This window comes from Glycine soja, chromosome 19, assembly GCF_004193775.1.
Source record: "Glycine soja cultivar W05 chromosome 19, ASM419377v2, whole genome shotgun sequence".
Lineage (NCBI taxonomy): Eukaryota > Viridiplantae > Streptophyta > Magnoliopsida > Fabales > Fabaceae > Glycine > Glycine soja.
The window spans coordinates 37,848,375-37,866,808 of NC_041020.1; the positions used below are offsets into that span (position 1 = coordinate 37,848,375).

The following is an 18,434-nucleotide window of genomic DNA, read 5'->3' on the forward strand; positions in this document are numbered from 1 at the left end:
ACATGGTCTACGATCTGACCTACATAAAGTCTGACTTTAACTTGATCTATTTAATTAAAATGTTAGGTTTAACCTTTTTCTATTCAATTAAAATGTTAGGTTCAAGCTTTTTTAAAAGTCTATTAAATTAAATAGGTCAGGTTTAGGTTTATTAAAAAGCCTTATAAGTCTGATAGACCAGTATATATATATATTATTTTTTGGGTACAATTAATTTTATTTTTGAAACTAACAGACCTTGATTATATATTACAGTTCCATAACTTCTATTCCTATAATCAAGTAAGACTTTAATTACAATTTAAGTGTGAATAATGTGTCTCTTTATATTTCTTATTATTTTTATTGACTTTTTTATTCCTGTTAATGTTTCATTTTCCTTTAACTTTATTATTACGTTCCTCCTACTCCAGAATATTAAAGATTTAATGCGAAAAAGACTATCAGCTCAGGCTAGGCTTTTAAAAAGGTCAGGTCGAGACAAAATAAAAGTCTTTAATAGGCTATAGGCAGACTCAGGGAGATTTTTTAAAAATAAAATTCTGAAAATATCTTTTCAATGGAAATATTACAACAGAATCGTATTGCACACATGGATTGAAAAACATAAAACAACAAAAATACAATTTTGTTGCATAGAAGCATTTATGTTGCTTTATTTATTTCACCCCCTTTATGTTTAATGGAAAAACAATTTCGTTGTATATTATGCAACATCAAAATCATATTTTCGTTGTTAACTCATCCCCAGTACCAAAAACAATGTAGATTTGCCCATCCCGGTCACCATCCCAAATCCAACAACAACACAAATTCAAAAACAACATCACTTGCAACAAAATAGATCAAGGACAGGGTGGGGTGGGTGGGTGCATGGATCGACACCAGGGTCAGGTGGGCTGGATCAAAGTGTGGGTTGAAGTATGCAGGCCGGATCAACAACAGGGGTGCTTGGAACTCGACAAGATGGGTGTGCGCACAGTTTGGAGGGGTGGCATGGGGGAGGGTGGTAATAGGGGTTTAGATCTAGGTTAGGATGTGGGAGATGATTTTGGATATGAGGAGAAGGGAACGGGTGTAGGGATTTGGTGAGTGGGCAAAAGAGGAATTTCACAAATGTTGGTAGTGCCAATAGTAAATATGGTAATAGAAATAATTGTTCCTATAGTGAGCAAATTAGATATCAGGTTTGATTTTCGATTTCATAATTTTTTCGATCTTATCATTATTTTTGCTTATCAATGGTTTATTTTTTATTTTAATATTTTTTTATAAATATGAATGAAAAGAAAAAAAATACTTAAAATCATAAAATATTATAGAGTTTAATAGTATAAAAATTTCACAAGTCCATTTGTTTAAGCTTATTAAAAAAACACTTTTTCAATAAAATAATAAATAGTAATTTGTTTTTCTAATGTATTTGTCTAAATTATTTTTTCTTTGAAATAAATAATTTTCTACTTTTTTTTAAGAAGCAGATTGTTTGCTTCTTAAAAAGGCATTTTTTTAAAAATTTATTTTTTCTAAGTTTAAACAAAATGGGTCAAATATCTACTCATTATTAATCTTTTAGGGAGTATTTGATATAAGGAAGAAAAAAAATTCATGCTCAGACACCATAATTCATGAATATCATGAATTATAGTAATCATGATTTCTATATAAAAAAAATTTACACCATGATATTAGTGCGTACTATTTTTATCAATTACTTTAATTATTTATCACATTAAATAATGTGACATTGTAATGTGATATTCTACTCTAATAAAAAAATACTCAAAAAAGTTAGATTCTCACCTCCTTTCATGAGAATAATTTTGTGAGAAATCTTACTAAAAAATTATCAAGAAACATTTTGTCATGGGTATGTTATTTTTTAAAAATAGATACCAAATATGTGACATCATGAGTGGCATTAGACGTGACAAGTGTCGTTTTTCCTCATCCAACCCTTGTATCATTCAAATCACTCCACATCTCTTATCTCTTTAACTCTTTAGAGGAGCAAAAATGGAGTGGGAGAGAATGATTAGAAAGGTGAGAGAAAAAGACGTTGAGGAAGACTAGCTGGCAACATCAATGTTGCCCTTCGTGGTAATATGAGAGGCCATTAGAGAGCAAAAAGAAAAGGGAAAAAAGGAATAGAAGAAGGCAAGTGTCAATGCCCACTAATGCCACCATGGTAGTAAGAGGTTGAAAGGGAATGAGGTGGAGAGAAAAGGAGGGGGAAAAAAGAAGAAAAGATGACATGTTGCTGGAAATCATCTTCGACAATAGCATATGATTGTTTACAATGAAGCTCACAACATTTTTCTTTATTTTTCTTGTTTTTATAGGGGTTTTCATTCCTTTAGTTGCTTCTCTAATTGTCCTTTCTTGCTTCTCTATGTTGGTTTGTAGTTGCAACTTGTTATTGTGGTGGATTTTGAGTGTCTGGTGGTTTGGTGCATTTTTCTAGTTGTGGCGTCATAGTGTTGCTTAGCTATAAAGAGGACAATAGTTTGATGGAGCTAAGGGTGTGTTTGGTTTAGAAAATAGAAATAAAAAAATAGGAACAAAAGAGAAATTTTTGAATTAAAGTAGAGTGTAGGAGGTGTGAAATTCAGATGGGGCTCACAATTTCTTCTATTTTTCTCTCCTCTCCCCTCAATCAAGCACTACCTAAGGGATGGCCTAATGGGTTTGAGGTGGTGTTTTAGGGGCGTGCAAAAAAAAAAGTTGAACCTAACTAAATAGTTAAAAAAAATCAAACCAAACCTTCAAAATTGAACTAAATCTCTTTATGAAACTGACTTAGTTCACTTCTTTGAAGGAAAAAAAAAATTAAAACATGTAAGGGAAAGAAAAAGATAATTGAGCTAAAAAAACAAACTACTTTGAGAAAAAAATAACAAAATCACTTTATGGAAATGGATTAGTTTAAATCAAACTTTTTTGTAGAGTAGTTTGATTCATTTAAGAAAAAAACTATGCAACCCCTAGTAGTGATTCAGTATGAGGAAGAAGACAATGATATAATTTTGATTTTGTAAAACACAAGAAAAATGGGATTGAGTTGTGTTTTTAAATTTGTTTGGTAAATCATCTTTCTAAAAACAACATGTTTACATATGACAAAGGTTTTGTCTTAAAATATATTTGTGAAGACAAGTTCGTAAATCACAAATGAGATATTTTACTCTTTTCTTTTGTCAATCATTGGAATAATAAAGATAAAAGTAAAAAAGATAACACGATGAAGTTATACTAGTTTGTCTTAAACGAAGAGTACATCTAGTCCTTGACTACTTTCCAAGAATTTCAGTAACAACTTTAACCATTAATATTACAAGTATTGTTTTGACTTAAGTCTTTTTAGTCTCAAATACCCAAGTATTCTTTCTTAGCAAAGCCTCTCCAAGCTTACAACAATTTCACTACAAAATGCTCATGGGTAAAACTCACATGCTAGTTGTCTTAACAAAGAGAGTATATACTTTTAGATATCTCATACATTTAGAGCAAAGACAAATTAAGAATAAAAGATTAAGTTACAAATTTTCCACTACTTTACTTCTCTAATCTTTGATTTAGTATAACAAGAACAACAATATTCATTGAAAAACATTGAAAGCTTTTCTTGAGATCTTTTAATATGAATGTATAAGCATTGAATGATCTCATTAATGCTTTCATCATCTATTCACTTAGGATATGATAAAGTATAGTGTTTATCTCCCTTTTTTCTCATACTATTAACACCATATAACGAGGTAATATATGCCTTTTGGAAGTAGTTCATTATTGTTGTTGTCTTGTCTACTATAATTATTTTTGCATGCTTTTAGGTTGATCTCAATATTTGACTTTTGAAACTTCAAGGACAAAGCACTTTGAGGCTTTCTTGATATACTTTTGGTTGTATAAGATAAGTCATTCTTTCAACTCTTGGAGATACATTCTTAGGACAAAATAAGTAAAGCAATTGAAGGGTTCAAAAGACATAGCATTTAGGTATCTGTTTGTAGGACACAACAACAATCTTCCTATTTCCAAAAAAATCTTACAAGTTATGTGTTGTCATTAAAATTTCAAAGGCTACAAATGATCCTTTGATCTAATAGGTTTGATGGATGACAATGGTGGATTAAGAAGACAATGTGTTTCTTGTAGGGTTGGGTAATTTACTTTCCTTCCTGGGAACTACAACCTCTTGGCCATCATTAGAGAAGAAAACCTTTTCAATGACAAATGGTGACATGATTTGGGTTTGATGTGTTTGTTGCAAAACTTTGTGTTGTTCATGGGGAAATGGGATTGGGTTTGAGTGTTTGAGTTGTGCTAAATATTGTCTTAGATCTTGAAAACTTGGGGCATGTCTTAGAATTATCCATACAAAACTAGCTTATAAGATAAATATATACATTATTTTGGCCTCACAACTAGGAAACATGGAATTTCCAACACTCCCTTCTTACGTCGAGGACTTAACATCTGTGGGTGGTTTGATAATGGCTTGATAACATAAGGCATGATAGGCCCAACAACGGATCACTTGCATAGGCTTTGATACAATCTTAGAATTGTGGGTTTTGATCTAACTCAACCTTATAAAATCGATTTATAAGGTGAAAGTTGCTCTCACTTATATTATACACATTATTTTGGTCTCATTAGTCGATGTGGGATTTCCAACGCGAAGCATTCAAGTTTATCATTGAATTAAAACATGAACAAACACTTAAACCAAGAGTCACATGGAGTTGATGTTGCTAGTGGAACCCCTCCAATTGGCGTAAATTGAGATTTTGAGGTAAAACTTCCTAACAAAGATGAATTTTTTGGCATGCCTAACTTGTTTTGTAATGACACTTAAGCTTATTAGGACATTGTCATTGGGTTGGTAATGGGTAATTAGGTATCATTATTAACTCACTCTTCAAACAAAACTAATGAGAAAAGTGTCTTATAACACATGTTTTCATAAAAGAAGACCAACACTTTTTTTTATTTAGGTTAAATATCACTTTTGATTTATTGTATTTTAATATTTTTTATTTTATTACATTAAGTTTTAAAAGTTTTATTTTAATTATTTATATTTTTTTAAAATTTTCATTTTAATCATTTTTTTTAATTTTATGTTAAAAACATTAATGTTTCATCAATATTTTAAATCTTGATACAACATTAAATATAATTAAAATAATACCTGAAATCTCGTCGAAGAGTCAAATTAACTAAGGAGGGGTGGTAAGTTTTTATTGGGCGATGAATCGAGGCGCAAAAGAGTTGGGGTGGGATCCTTCTTCCCTCATGATGGCTTCACCTTCAAGTTCAGTAGAGTAGAGTGAGCGAAAGTGGAAAACAAAAATGGAGGAGACTCAAGTGCTGCACGAACTCCACAAGCTATCACAGATAGAATCAGAGGAAACCCTAAACCAAATGCTATGCACCCTTTGGTCCACTCGTAAAACGGGTCTTCCCCTCTCCGACAAGTCCCATTTCCAATCCCTCCTCCACCTCCCTTCCCCCTCCCATCTCGACCCCGTAAGTCTCTCTCTCTCTCCCTCTTTTCGATCATCACGTGACCAATTCCAATCTCACGTAACGGATTTCAACGTTAATAATAGGTTTTAGCGTGCCTCCGTTCCCTCGTCAGAAAATGCGCGCACCTGAACCTCGCCCGCGACGACCTTCTCAGACTGTTTCCCCGCGATCTTCCGATTCAGTTGCAAACGAATTTGGTATCAGCGTTGCAGAGAAACAGAGATCGGTGGAAGGAGGACGTGAGTCACGTGATTCCGCAGCTGAAGGGAACGATAAACTTTGCTCCTTCGCTGCTTTGGCCGCGCCAAGAACAAGATTTTGATGCGGTGGCGGTGCCGGCGGTTGTTCCTGATGTTGGCCCTTCGGGGGTGAATTCGTGCTTCCAGTGTGATGCCGTTGGTGCTTCTGATAACTTGGTAGGTACTTGGAAGGAATTGAATTCGGTGCGGTCAATTTTTTGGGCATTCATGTGGTCGTTGCATTTGTAACTGTTGGATGAAGATTGGACAGCTTAGATTTTGAATTTACTGAAAGAGGAATGCTAGCAATACTCTCCAACACTCTCTATCTAACACACTCATAGAGTGAGTGTTAGTAAAAGAGTATCAGAGAGAGAGAGAGAGAGTATCGCCGGCATTCTTTACTGAAACAAGATGTGATTCTGTAGGTTGAAGATTGGACGACTTAGATTTTGAATTTGCTGAAGAGGAATGCTAGCGATACTCTCGGACACTCTCTATCTAACACAATCATAGAGTGAGTGTTAGTTAGTAAAAGAGTATCAGAGAGACAGTATCGTTGGCATTCGTCTTTACTGAAACAAGATGTGATTCTGTTGGATGAAGATTTCTGAATGTTCTGAAAGAGGAATGCCAGTGATATTTTCTGACACTCTTTATCTAACACATTCATAGAGTGAGTGTTAGTAAAAGAGGATCACAGACAGTAGCGCTAGCATTCATTTTTACTGAAACAAGATGTGAGTCTGTTGGATGAAGATTGAACGACTTAGATTTTGAATTTACTGAAAGAAGAATGCTAGCGATATTCTCTGACACTCTATCTAACACAATCATAGAGTGAGTGTATGTAAAAGAGTATCAGAGACTGTATCGCTGGCATTCATCTTTACTGAAATAAAATGTGTCTGTCTGATCTTCTAGTTGTTAAATGCATGGACAAGTTGAGTGCACTGATTTTGGTACCAAATATCATAGGGTAAAGTAAGTAATATCATTATTGATGAGAAAAACAAGTAATAGTGTATCAAACTTATGATATGTATATATATACATGTAATATCAATTTTTTTATTTTCTCATTAATGTCAGAAATAATTTACTTTGGGATCCTCCTTGAAAGTGAGTAACTAAATTAAATAATTTATGAGAAAATCAATGGTTGATATTACGTGCTCATGCATAACAAATCATGCATGTATTTGGATATTAATGGCTGATTTTTTCTTCAATAATTGAGATCATTTACTTTATCTGAACTTACTCTATAAGAGCCAAATCCATTTACTTTATTCTCCAAATCAAGTTCTTCCCCTCCCTTTTCTTTTGGCTATTTATTAGATTTTATTTGTTATTATAAAATAATATTGTAGGAAAACCTTCCTTGCCTCAAATCAATGACGTGGACCATGGAGAATCGTGGCTCATCCCCTGCAGATAGAGTAGCTATAATCAGCCTTAAGGTAAAAGGAAAATTGAATTATGTATGATGTGAGGTTATTATGAATCATATTTTAAAGGGCCAAAATGTACATGCAATGTTTAAATTATTTTTTTGGTTTTGTTGTGGTGTAACACTGATATTACTATGAGGTATTTCCTTGTGATATCTGTTTTTGTTTGTAGCTGCATGATTATAGCAAGTCTCCATCAGGTGAAACAGAGATAAAGTTTCAGCTCACAAGGGACACACTTGAGGCTATGCTGAGATCCATGACATACATCAGGGAACAACTAAATGCTGTAAGGAATTCTTTTATATTTATCATGATTATGATGAATGATGTGTTGGAGAATTAACCTACTCCTCACTGGACATAACTTTGAACCAGGCAGAAATTTTAGGTCCCCGTGGAACTTTTCATATATTTACTTATGGTTTATTTTCAGCATATTATAATATTGTATGCTAGGTGAGAACTTTAGGAAAAAAGTTTAAATATCTTTTTGTTCTTACAAATATACCAGTTTTCGCTTTTAATTCCTATAATTTTTCTTGTGTTTACAATCCTTGTAAGGTCTAAACCTTATGTTTTTCATCCTTCCTGTCAATTTTCATTGCAATGCTTACACGGCTTCATTTGGCATTGCACAAGTGTTTTTGTAACAGTAACAGAGATTGACAGAAGGACTAAAAGCAGAAGAATTGGACATTAAAGGCATCATGAACAAAAACTTTTTTGACTAAAAGTGAAAATCCCTCGGGAAATTTCATGGAGTAGTGCTTTCCAGACAAAAGCCTCTGGTATTGTAATTAATTGTCATTCTCCAATATGTTTGCAGGTTGAAACTTCTTCAGGGCCAGCAAACAAGAAACAAAAGCAGTAGCTTATTTTCCAGAAATTAATGCAGTAGTTAGTAATATTAAGACAAATATCTCATCCTTTTAGTCATTGGATGTTATAACTGATTTTTGCCCCTCCGATTCTTTGATGGATGCCATTAAGGCTTAAGCAAACTTAATGGTTTGTTATAAACTATCTCTCTCTCAATGATTTGTATGTGAGGATTTGTTTAAGATGCCTTCTCTTTTAACTTTATGTTTATTTTGTGACAATGCAATAAATTTAAAATTATCTTCATCTCTTACTTTTTCCCTTTCTACTTTTTCTGACGTTGAACTTAAAGAGTAAAGCGAAAATTATAAATTCCGGAGCAAAATATTATAAATTCTAAACAGATGCAACCTGGTCCAAATGATGGAAGGCAGTCCGAAGGAGAATTTTGAAACTGAACAAGTTCAATCTCTGCAAAAATGGCTCCTTAAGCGTGTCATGGCCTCCTTCTGTTAAACCTTGCGTTGGTGAAAGCAACCCATTTCTTACTTTTGCATCAAACTTTAATTTTGGAAGCATTTGAATGTCTTTCCAAACATGCATTGGAATGTCCCAAAAGAACTTAGGTAATCGAAGCTGATAAATCAAACCAACTAGAAATGCCAAAACATTTTAAAAGCACTACCTTCGAGGTTATAACATTTGGTGTCTAAATTATGATATAACCAAAACCCAGTAAAAATAGGCTTCAAAGAGGCATCAATCCAACCGTGTCAGCTACCTTTTGGGACCCGAGTAAAAAATGGAGTTCATATTTTATAAATGTTAAACGAGTCAAATTAAATGGACAGAATCCTCATCATTCACTAATGAGTATCCAAAAATTAATATGGCTAGTCATTGATTTGGTCAGTAGAGACACAGCCGAAATTGAGCACTGCAATTACATTCTACGATGCTCAACTAACTAAACAGATTATAATTATTGATGTAAAGGTTAATGATGCAATGATATTTCCCTTGGAACAAAAAACAAAAAGATTATTGATGTAAAGATGAAGAAAAAAGTAGCAAAAAAAGAAAAGGAAAAGAAAAACAGAACAACTGCTTGATGTATACACAAAAACAAAGTCCGACCACCATTTCTACAATCGAAGTATAATGTACAATAATCCAATTTCTTTTTCTTTTTGGACTACACAATGTGCACCTGTTGGAAATAAACACTCAACCCATATTTGCCAAATTGCTCACACTAAGTGGGATAAAATTGAACAAAAAACTGCACGCTTCAAGAAATAAAACCAAAAACTCATTCTTGAAGAAACCAATCCAACAAAATTTAAGAAACCTGACCTGAATACTATTAGCCAAGACATGATTGGTGCCAAGGCTAAATACCCAAATTCCCATCACTGAAGAAAAAATTAAATAAAACAACATAAATGAGAAACTTATACTCTTCTTGCTCAAAGTGGCCACTTGGTATCAATCAGAATCACTTGAGCTCGAGCTGGAGCTGGAACTGGAACTAGATTTCCTACTGTGGGATTTTTCCTCGTTACCCGAGCTGCTATTAGGTACATCTTCCGATTTATCCACTGTGGTTCTGCTCATTTCCTCAGAACTGGTTGCTACATCAAAGAATTCATTCACCTTGGCTGAGCCAACTTCATTCTCTTCTACTTTGACTGAAGTGTCTTTTGAATCCAAAGAATTTGGCAACTCCCCTTTATTACCTTCAGAGACTTGGTTTAAAGCAATGTTAATATCTTCTAGAGATCTGGCTTCAACAACTTGAAGGTCTGAATTAACTTCCAGATGATCTCTAGATTCTTCACTGACATCCTGATCCTTAATTGTACTTGGAAGGATGACTTCTTCAACATCCACTCCTTCTTGAAGTTGCTTAAAAGCCAAGTTAATATCTTCAAGTGATCTTGCTTCAAGAACTGGGATGTCCTGCTCAACCTCTTCTGTCTTTACATCCTTAGGGAATGAACTAAGTTGAGCATCTCTAGTTTTCTCATGTTCAACGTCAGTATGAAGTGATACACCAGCATCATTGACACTAAAGTCTCCAACAGTGTCCAATTCTGACAAGAATTCTTCGTCAATTTCCTTCATATCATCAAATTCATTGCTATTTTCTTCAGTAACCTGAGATATGCTCTCTTCTGAAGGAAGTGCAGTTTCTAACACTTCATTTTGGTCTTCATTTTCAACTTCCCTGTGCCTATCAACTTCCAAATCTGCTTCACCAGTGGGTGACCCAAATTCAGGGGTCTCAAATTTTTCAGAGGTCACAGAATAAATGCTTGGAGGAAATTTGTCAGCTGCATCATGCAATTCTCCAACTTCATCATTGGAAGTGCCAAAACCATGTGCAGATTCAACCTGGATAGCATTAGAACTCTGCAGAATGTTAAAGAAATTATGATCAGTTTTCTCAGCTAATTTAGAGTCTTAGATCAATAACCACATTTTTTACAGAAAAAATGCAAAGCCAGAAGAGCTGGTACATTAGATAAAAACAGGTGAAAAGGACAGAACAAGTTATTCATGTACATCAATCATGTGTTTGTAGAAATAGTCAAAGAAAACATAATTCAAACAGTTACTACTTGGAAAGAAAAAATTCTATGCACTAGTGCAATGAACTGACCTCAACATATCTTCTTACTAAGCATCTTATGTGTTTGACATCTATTTGCGAAAGTCATCATTCTAGAAAATTCCTACAAAAGGGCTTTTCTTCTGTTTGGTGGAGCAGAGGCTAAAAACTTGTGTCATCACTAGCAAATTAGACAATAACAACCTATCTGATATGCCAACCTATCTTAATAGGAGTAACATTTTCTCAGTAATGGTATACAAGGATTAGCAGTCTCAGTAGGAGATGGGAATTGAGTTTTAATGATAATACAACAGAAAAAATCAGGAAAACTGGAAAAGCCATGAGTAAATATGGGTTTGTGGGTAATGAAAAGACGAGGCATCCTCAGAACCAATAGAATTTAGAGAAAAAAAAATATCTTTTTCTCCTTCTGCCTTCTGGGTATCAATGAAAAGGAAAAATTGAATGGTAACTGCATTTTATATGTTTTGGATCTACTTACTTGTTTTTGAAGGATATTTAATTGTTCATTTTCTAAATTTAAATGGAAAAAAGGAGTAAATTCTATTCAATATCTTTATGGGGTAAAAAAGAAGGAAAATATATTTTAAAAATACTTTTTTTTTTACTTAGCTTTATTAAGAATGAATAATAATGAAATGATTTTTTTTCTGCAGAAGATATATCCACATCATATTAATTGAAATGTAATAAACATAACATGTTTTCTATGTCTTTTTTTTTGTTCATATTACCGATTTGGGTACAAAAGAACTGCTTGTTTATCCTACCATGTCATGACAGGGAATCTAAGCAAAATGTAGATTCTGAATATAATTAAAGCAGGTTAGATCTTTTTCTTTCTTTCCCCCTTTACTAGAGAATCTGCAGGGATGGGGCATATAAAAATGTTTCTTTGGGATGCAAATAAATGGATAAAAAATATTCCAATATGGAACTGTGCAACTGTTATTGGAAGCAAGCAGTTACTGCCAGGGACACAATCCTATAATTTTAATGGCAAGTACCGATAAATAGCAATCCCGATCCCATATAGATTTACACAAGTATTGGGAATATTACCAATAGGATGTGTTAAAAATCAAACAATACCGCTATTTCCTTTTAGGACATCATCATGTGATTTTCCTTAATAAACAAATGGGCCCTTAAAGCAAAAAAAGGGTCAACAGATAAATTATTTAGATTAATGGGCATAAATTGTCATGTGACTTACCTGAATTTCATCATGATCACTAGAAGATTGTGCAACAACTGATTTATCAGAGCTTGACAGATTATTCTCCAAGTTAGAGGGAGACTTCACATCAATTTCATGTTGACTGTCCGAAGTGAATGCAACCATATTCTTATCCAAATCTTGGTGGATGTTGACTTTACCTTGCTGAATCTGAAATATGGCATCATTATTTGATGAAAACTTCTCTATATGTTCAGTTTCTTCAGAAGGTAAATTAGGATGAACCACTGGTGCTGGCCCTGCTGTAGGTGAAAGCTGAAAATCCTGTGGTGCAGGCATAGATGAACCATTAGAAGAAATATGGTGGGCATCAGAAGCCGCAGAATCAAACATTTCATCTGCATCTTGGACTGGCGTAGACATATTTGCATTATCAAATCTTGATTCTGCATTGGGCAGTGCAGATTCCTCCACAGATTCATTATCTGATAGATGTGACTTTTCAGAAGCCATTTGATAATCTGAATCTGGAGAATCAAACATTTCATCTGCATCTTGGACTGGCGTAGACATATTTGCATTATCAAATCTTGATTCTGCATTGGGCAGTGCAGATTCCTCCACAGATTCATTATCTGATAGATGTGACTTTTCAGAAGCCATTTGATAATCTGAATCTGGAGAATCTACATTGTCTTGATGAAGAATTTCAGAATCAGCACGTATGTGGTCAGCTAGATCCTGTCCATGAACTAAGCCTAAATTAGTCACATCCTTTATTGATCCAATATCGAAAGACAAATTTGAATCCACAGAAACAGGGACAACTTGAGGCTCAGCCATTGTAGATCCATTATGATCAACAAAATTTGGGGCAACTGCAGATAACTCATTTGCAGTAATATTATTAACATCTTCAGATTTCTCAGACCTCAGTTCATTTTTGGCTTCCACATGTAGTTCGGAAGAGGTTGCTTGATTTTTATCATGACCAGAAGTATAACCTTCCTGTCTGTGATCATGCACTTCAGACTCTTCATCTGCCACATTAGCAGTCATTTCTACTGAAGCAGGATATGCCCTCTCGGACAACTCCATAGCAGAATCATGAGAAGATACAGAAGGAATCGATTGGAGTGTTTCAGAAGCTTGTGGACTAAGATCATAAACAGGGTCCACATGGTGATTTTCTTCCACCTCACCACTAACTTGCTGGAAGTCTGATTCCTCCACTGAAGCTTGTGTTGAAATTCCAGATTCAGAGAGATGACCATCTCCTTGCTGCAAATTTTCCTCTTTTTCCATGTTTTCATCAGGTATGCTGTCAATTACTTCTGATAGTGAAGAATGGCTTGATCTGCTGCTGCCAACACTTTCCTCATCACTTGGTTCTCTTCTCAAATGTGTTTCCCCCGCATTGAATTGTTCATGAATTTCAACCTCTCGTGTTTTAGGAAAGAATACCATCTCAGAAGGATCTTCCACCCCACCCAGCACTATTTCCACTTCATCATGATGAGCATTGCTCTCCTCAACTTGGATTATCTCCACAGAATCATTTTCTCCAGAGGATTGGCTTCCATGTTCAACAGCATCAGAAGCATGGTCAATGTTAGATATTAATTCAGTTTCTTGAGACAAGTCTTGCTCACTGAACTTCCCGTCATCCTGATCAATTGAACTCACAGATTCAGTATCTGGAACAGAACTCAACTTTGAATCACTTACTTCACTTGATTGCCTCTGGAATGAAGGATAGCTTGTTCCCTCTGAAGCCATCCTTTCAGATATAAAGACAGGTTTCCAATCATACCTCTCTTGCTTGGATAACCCCAATACTGATGATCCCACACTGAAACTTTCATGCCGCCGGAAAAAGGCCTCTTTTTGATGAAACACTGTGAACTCTTGTTGAAAACTGTCCGCCTTAAGATCAGGTTTTTCTTCATTTGAGTCATAGGGAATATCAAAAGGGTTTCTCCTAGGCTGTAGAATAGACGGAGCAGATCCAGGAATGGGTGGTAATCCCATGGCAGCAAAGGAGTCATCAGGAAAATCAAATGGGTTATGTCTGGTCGTAGCAATAGGTGCAACATTACAGGGAATATCAACACAATCTAAGTCTATTAGATTCTTCTCATCCATCAATCTCCTTGCTCTTCTCCTAGCAATAAGATTCTCCAATCTTTTATTCCTTTCCAGCTCTAAATTTCCCAGATCCATGAGATTCTTTTGGTCATCCTCTGTCCACTTAATAGCAGATTTACTTTCATCCTCTTCTTTGCCACCCGCCACTTCTTCTTCCTCTTCATCATCGGGCTCGTCAATACCATCATCGTCCGCATCAACATGGTTTTCAGTATCATCGTCTGATTCAACACTGTCATCATCACTTTTCTCAGATGCAGCATCAGAACCATCACAGGACACATGAGCCGGCTGTGGAGCATCTAGGTCTAGTAGTGGATGGAGTTCATCAAGCATTGGAATGATGTCAGCCATGGAAGCATCTGGTGAAGAGCTCTCAGCCCCATCAGAACCTGATTCCACTGAGTCATCCTCGTCACCGTCGTTTTCCACCTGTTTCCAAGATGAGCTGGCAGAAAAGTCCACATGATCTCCGGGAGTTTTCTCATTTTCAAATTCAAGAATATCATCATCCACCTTTCGAACCATGACATATTGTTTCTCAATAGCTTCATCATCACTTGAAACAGCTTCAGACCTAAGGTTTTCTTCATGAACTTCCCTATTCTTTCCCAACTCAAAACTATGGAATTCCCTTTCCCTCTCCACTTCCTCTTTTTCTTGCTTCTTGGGCTGAAAATCCGGCAACTTTTCATCATCTGGAGGCAAGTCAGAAAGCAAGCCTTGATCTTCTTCGGCCCTATTATCCCTCTCACTAACCAAACTTGCTTCCTCCTCAATGCCCCTCTCTTCCACATCACTCCTATTTTCTGAATAGCCCTTCACAAAATAGCTCTCATCTCTGTCAGCAAAAACAGTGTCACCCTCAGAAAACCCGGCTTGGAAGGATGAAATGTCATGAGTAACTTTCTCTTCTATCTCAACTTCAGGCACATTTGGCTGCCCAAAACTGAGAAGGGTCCCAAGCAGAATAGCAGTGCAGACCAAAACAGGAGATGCAGAGACCAAAACAGAAAACAGAAAAGGAAAAGATCTGTACAACAAAAGCAAGAAGCAAAAAAAACCCACAAGGAATGGATGGTTGCAAGCTGATCTGTAACCACCTCTGATTGAAATGACAACAACTTTCCTTACTTTGATTCCAATTTCTGATCCCATCTCCCTCTTTCTCTCCTTTGATAACTCTCCCCCTAATTAAAACCTGATATGGTTGATCAAGCAAGCATAAACAAACAAAAGGGTAGCCAAATAAGATCCAATGATCCACGGACAACAGTTCCCACAAAAAAGAAAAAAGTTTGCAAATTTATCACAGTTCAAACTTAAACGTACCTTAACATGAATCAAAATAAATCCCACAGATCAATCCAATCCCTGAAAAACCAAGAAATTCAGGAAAAAAAAAATGAGGGCATGATTATAGTATAACCAATTAGAGGACAAAGGGTATGCAAAATAAAACATAAAAAAAAAATCAAATTTTGAAGATAAATGGCTCACCAGATATGATTGTGGAAACAAAAAGAAAACAAAGGGTAATTGGGATTTTCAATGTTTCTTTCTTTTGTTTACTTTATGGGGCAAAAACAATGGCAACGGGAGCTATGAGGAGCTGAACGTGTGTTACGCTATTGGTTATGTGTATTTGATGGTTTGACAATGAGAGTGAGGGGCGGCACGAAAAGAAGAGAAAGAGGAAGATTGAGGGAGAAGAAGGAGAAAGAAGAAAAAAATAGAAAGCTATCATTACATTATTACAACTATCTTTTTTTTTTAATTTTTTTTTTTTTTTTGCCTATGTTGCTTTTTCCAAAGGAACCTTTTATACTGTCATGCTTTCTTGTTAGTTGTTATTTTGAGATGTATATACCAAAAAGAAATGTGGGGTAGTTTATTTTCCATCCCAACTAATTTTTTGGTGGGAGGTATCTTATGGTTATTATTTAACACTCAATTAATTTTTATCTCAGGTCAGTATATTTTGGAGTAAAATGATTTTTTTGTTTGTGATTTCATGTTCAAGTTGGAGTTTAGATCTAGGGTAGCTTATTTTTTATTTGATTTTATTTTTTGATAAATATTCTTATGCTCCATTTAATGCATGACTTAGGTGTTCTTGATCTACCTTGGTGTGAGTTTGAGGTAAGAGGAATTCTGGAGTTCATATTTTAGTTTACCCATATGAGAGTGAAAATGCAATTTGATGATGGCTAATACTGCAGGTATATTACAAGAAATGAATAATGAAAAAAAAAACTCCAATAATTGATTATGAAAACGCATCTATCAATTTTGTTTTACGAGTTGTATTCGAGTCACGGAGATAGCATAAATGTTAGTATATATCTATCTTTCTACTTTATTTATACCTTGAAAAGTCAAGTGATTAATGTAAATAAGTAAACAAAATTTACAAAATACAAAATTTGTGAAATCGTGTGTAAATTGTGAAATTGTGAGGATACAACTTAACATGAAAATAACTCTAAATTTGTGTTTCACTTTCACATAACAACATACATCTTTAAACATATTAGATTGAGTTATATTAATTTAAGTGCAGTGAAAAAAAGAGTTTTAATTTAAGTGACATTTAGTGTGTACCTTGTAAATAATGGTAGTTTTTATCTAAATTATATTGTAGTCACCCACGAGAATATTGTAAGTTATGGAAATGATTACAATTAAATTTATTAAACTTAAAAACTCGAGTCTAATATAAATAGAGATTTTTTGTTGTGTAGGAAAGAAATATCAAATTGAGTTAGTTTTTACTGTATTAAAATAAAATAAAGAGAAGAAGAAAATTTTGAACTAAGTAAAAAAAATAAAAATTGGTGAAATTTGTTGAGCTCAACTGCTCAAGCAATTTTGTTTCTTTCTTTTTTGGCATCAATAGATATATTTCTTCATATGAGTAACGTGTTGTACAGGTATTTCCCCGAACTGAGGTGCTTAATATAAATTATATTCACCGTCTTTTGATGATAGAGTTTAATATATATGTATAATATAAATAATTTTATATTATGTTATAAATTATTATTTAAATTATTTTAAAAGTTAATAAATTTATTTTATATATATATACAATGAATTAAAATTAAATAATTATAACAATTTTCTCTTCTGCATGACTTCATATATGAACAAATAAAGTTAAAAGAATATAGAGAATCAAGGATGAATGTTGGTCACGATCATTGCATCCTCAATGGCATAAGTTTATAATTATTTATTCTATAAAACGTGCTGTTTGTCTGCGTGTTGCTTTTTCAGATTAGTGGTGATGGCCAAATACACATATTCTATAGATCTTTTTAATTCGATTGCTGATTTTGGCCGGCAAGTGAAGTCTTTATGTTAATTTATTATAGACTCGTAGTTAACAAAAGGAAAATGGGAGTGATTTTAAAAAACAGGAAATATTAAAGTTGCAATCGGATATATATGAATTGAACGAGTAATTAAGTATTTAAGACTCAGTTATTAATTATTACGTAGTGACAATCTAGATAAAATTCTTGATATTTAGTAGTAGTACATTATTTTGAGTAATATTTAGTAGTGAGAATCTCTTCTCATATTCTATCTTGTTTCTAAGAATAATTAGAACCAATTCAGTTATATTTTTGCGTTCTAATTGAAATTTTTTTATTAAGATTTTGATATTTTAGTATTTTTTTTAAAGAATTTCATCGCTTTCTTGGCCTTATAATATTTGAGATAAGTTGAACGTCTTTCTTTTTATAACAGATAAGTTAACCTTGATGTATATATAGGTAATATGCATTATGTATTTCTTAATCTTCATTTATAAATTCGCATTAAATTACATTGAGAATGTCTAACAGTGAGTGAGTAAGAAGATGAGAAACTTATTATCCAAGTTTTATATTTTAATTTATAAAAAAAAACTTGTAAGTCTTTTTAACCTAAATTTTTGGAGTTTCTTTTGTTTTGAACACTAAAGTTTTGGGGTTGAAAACCTAAACTAATAATTTAATTTATTTACACCTTATAGAACATACCTAGGGTTTTGGAGTACAATACATTAAATTGCCAATGAGCAAAAAATTGACGATTCACGTCACTCCATGCCATTTTTTTTCTTAATATATATATATATATATATATATCTTTTAAACTTCGTTCTTTTGAATTTTACATTCTAAAAATTTAACTTATAAAATTTATTATTCTTTCAATATTTTAATCAGTGAACTTAATTTACCCCGAATTTTCAATTGATAATAAAAAATTACAATATACCACCATTAACCTTTTAGTGTTAATTTCATATACTTATCATCTACCTGATCATAAAAAGATACTTATCATCTAAAAGGTACTAATTGAGGAAGTGGTAAATGACAAATTCAGATAGTTGTCCGAATGAATCAGAGTAATAAAATGTC

The 18,434-nt window shown here is 33.7% G+C and overlaps 2 protein-coding genes across 3 annotated transcripts; one reads left to right on the forward strand and one right to left on the reverse strand.

Annotated features, from left to right (window-relative positions):
- Nucleotides 1-5,210: 5,210 nt before the first annotated feature.
- Nucleotides 5,211-8,359, forward strand: LOC114400016. The gene is made up of 5 exons (XM_028362259.1): nucleotides 5,211-5,535; nucleotides 5,619-5,951; nucleotides 7,148-7,237; nucleotides 7,401-7,517; nucleotides 8,058-8,359. Exons 1-5 carry the CDS (start codon nucleotides 5,359-5,361, stop codon nucleotides 8,100-8,102), a joined length of 762 nt encoding a protein of 253 aa, XP_028218060.1. The 5' UTR covers nucleotides 5,211-5,358; the 3' UTR covers nucleotides 8,103-8,359.
- A 777-nt stretch (nucleotides 8,360-9,136) lies between these two features.
- On the reverse strand, nucleotides 9,137-15,751 carry LOC114400015 (uncharacterized protein DDB_G0284459-like). 2 transcript variants are annotated; one of them, XM_028362258.1, is made up of 5 exons: nucleotides 15,517-15,751; nucleotides 15,349-15,390; nucleotides 12,546-15,217; nucleotides 11,905-12,395; nucleotides 9,137-10,465 (listed from the first exon to the last, which is right to left on the reverse strand). In XM_028362258.1, the coding sequence occupies exons 3-5, from the start codon at nucleotides 15,172-15,174 to the stop codon at nucleotides 9,539-9,541; spliced, it is 4,047 nt and encodes a 1,348-aa protein (XP_028218059.1). In that variant the 5' UTR covers nucleotides 15,175-15,217; nucleotides 15,349-15,390; nucleotides 15,517-15,751; the 3' UTR covers nucleotides 9,137-9,538. The 2 variants fall into 2 exon arrangements, with proteins under 2 accessions (XP_028218059.1, XP_028218058.1); XM_028362257.1 differs by having other exon boundaries at nucleotides 11,905-15,217.
- Between the last annotated feature and the right edge of the window lie 2,683 nt (nucleotides 15,752-18,434).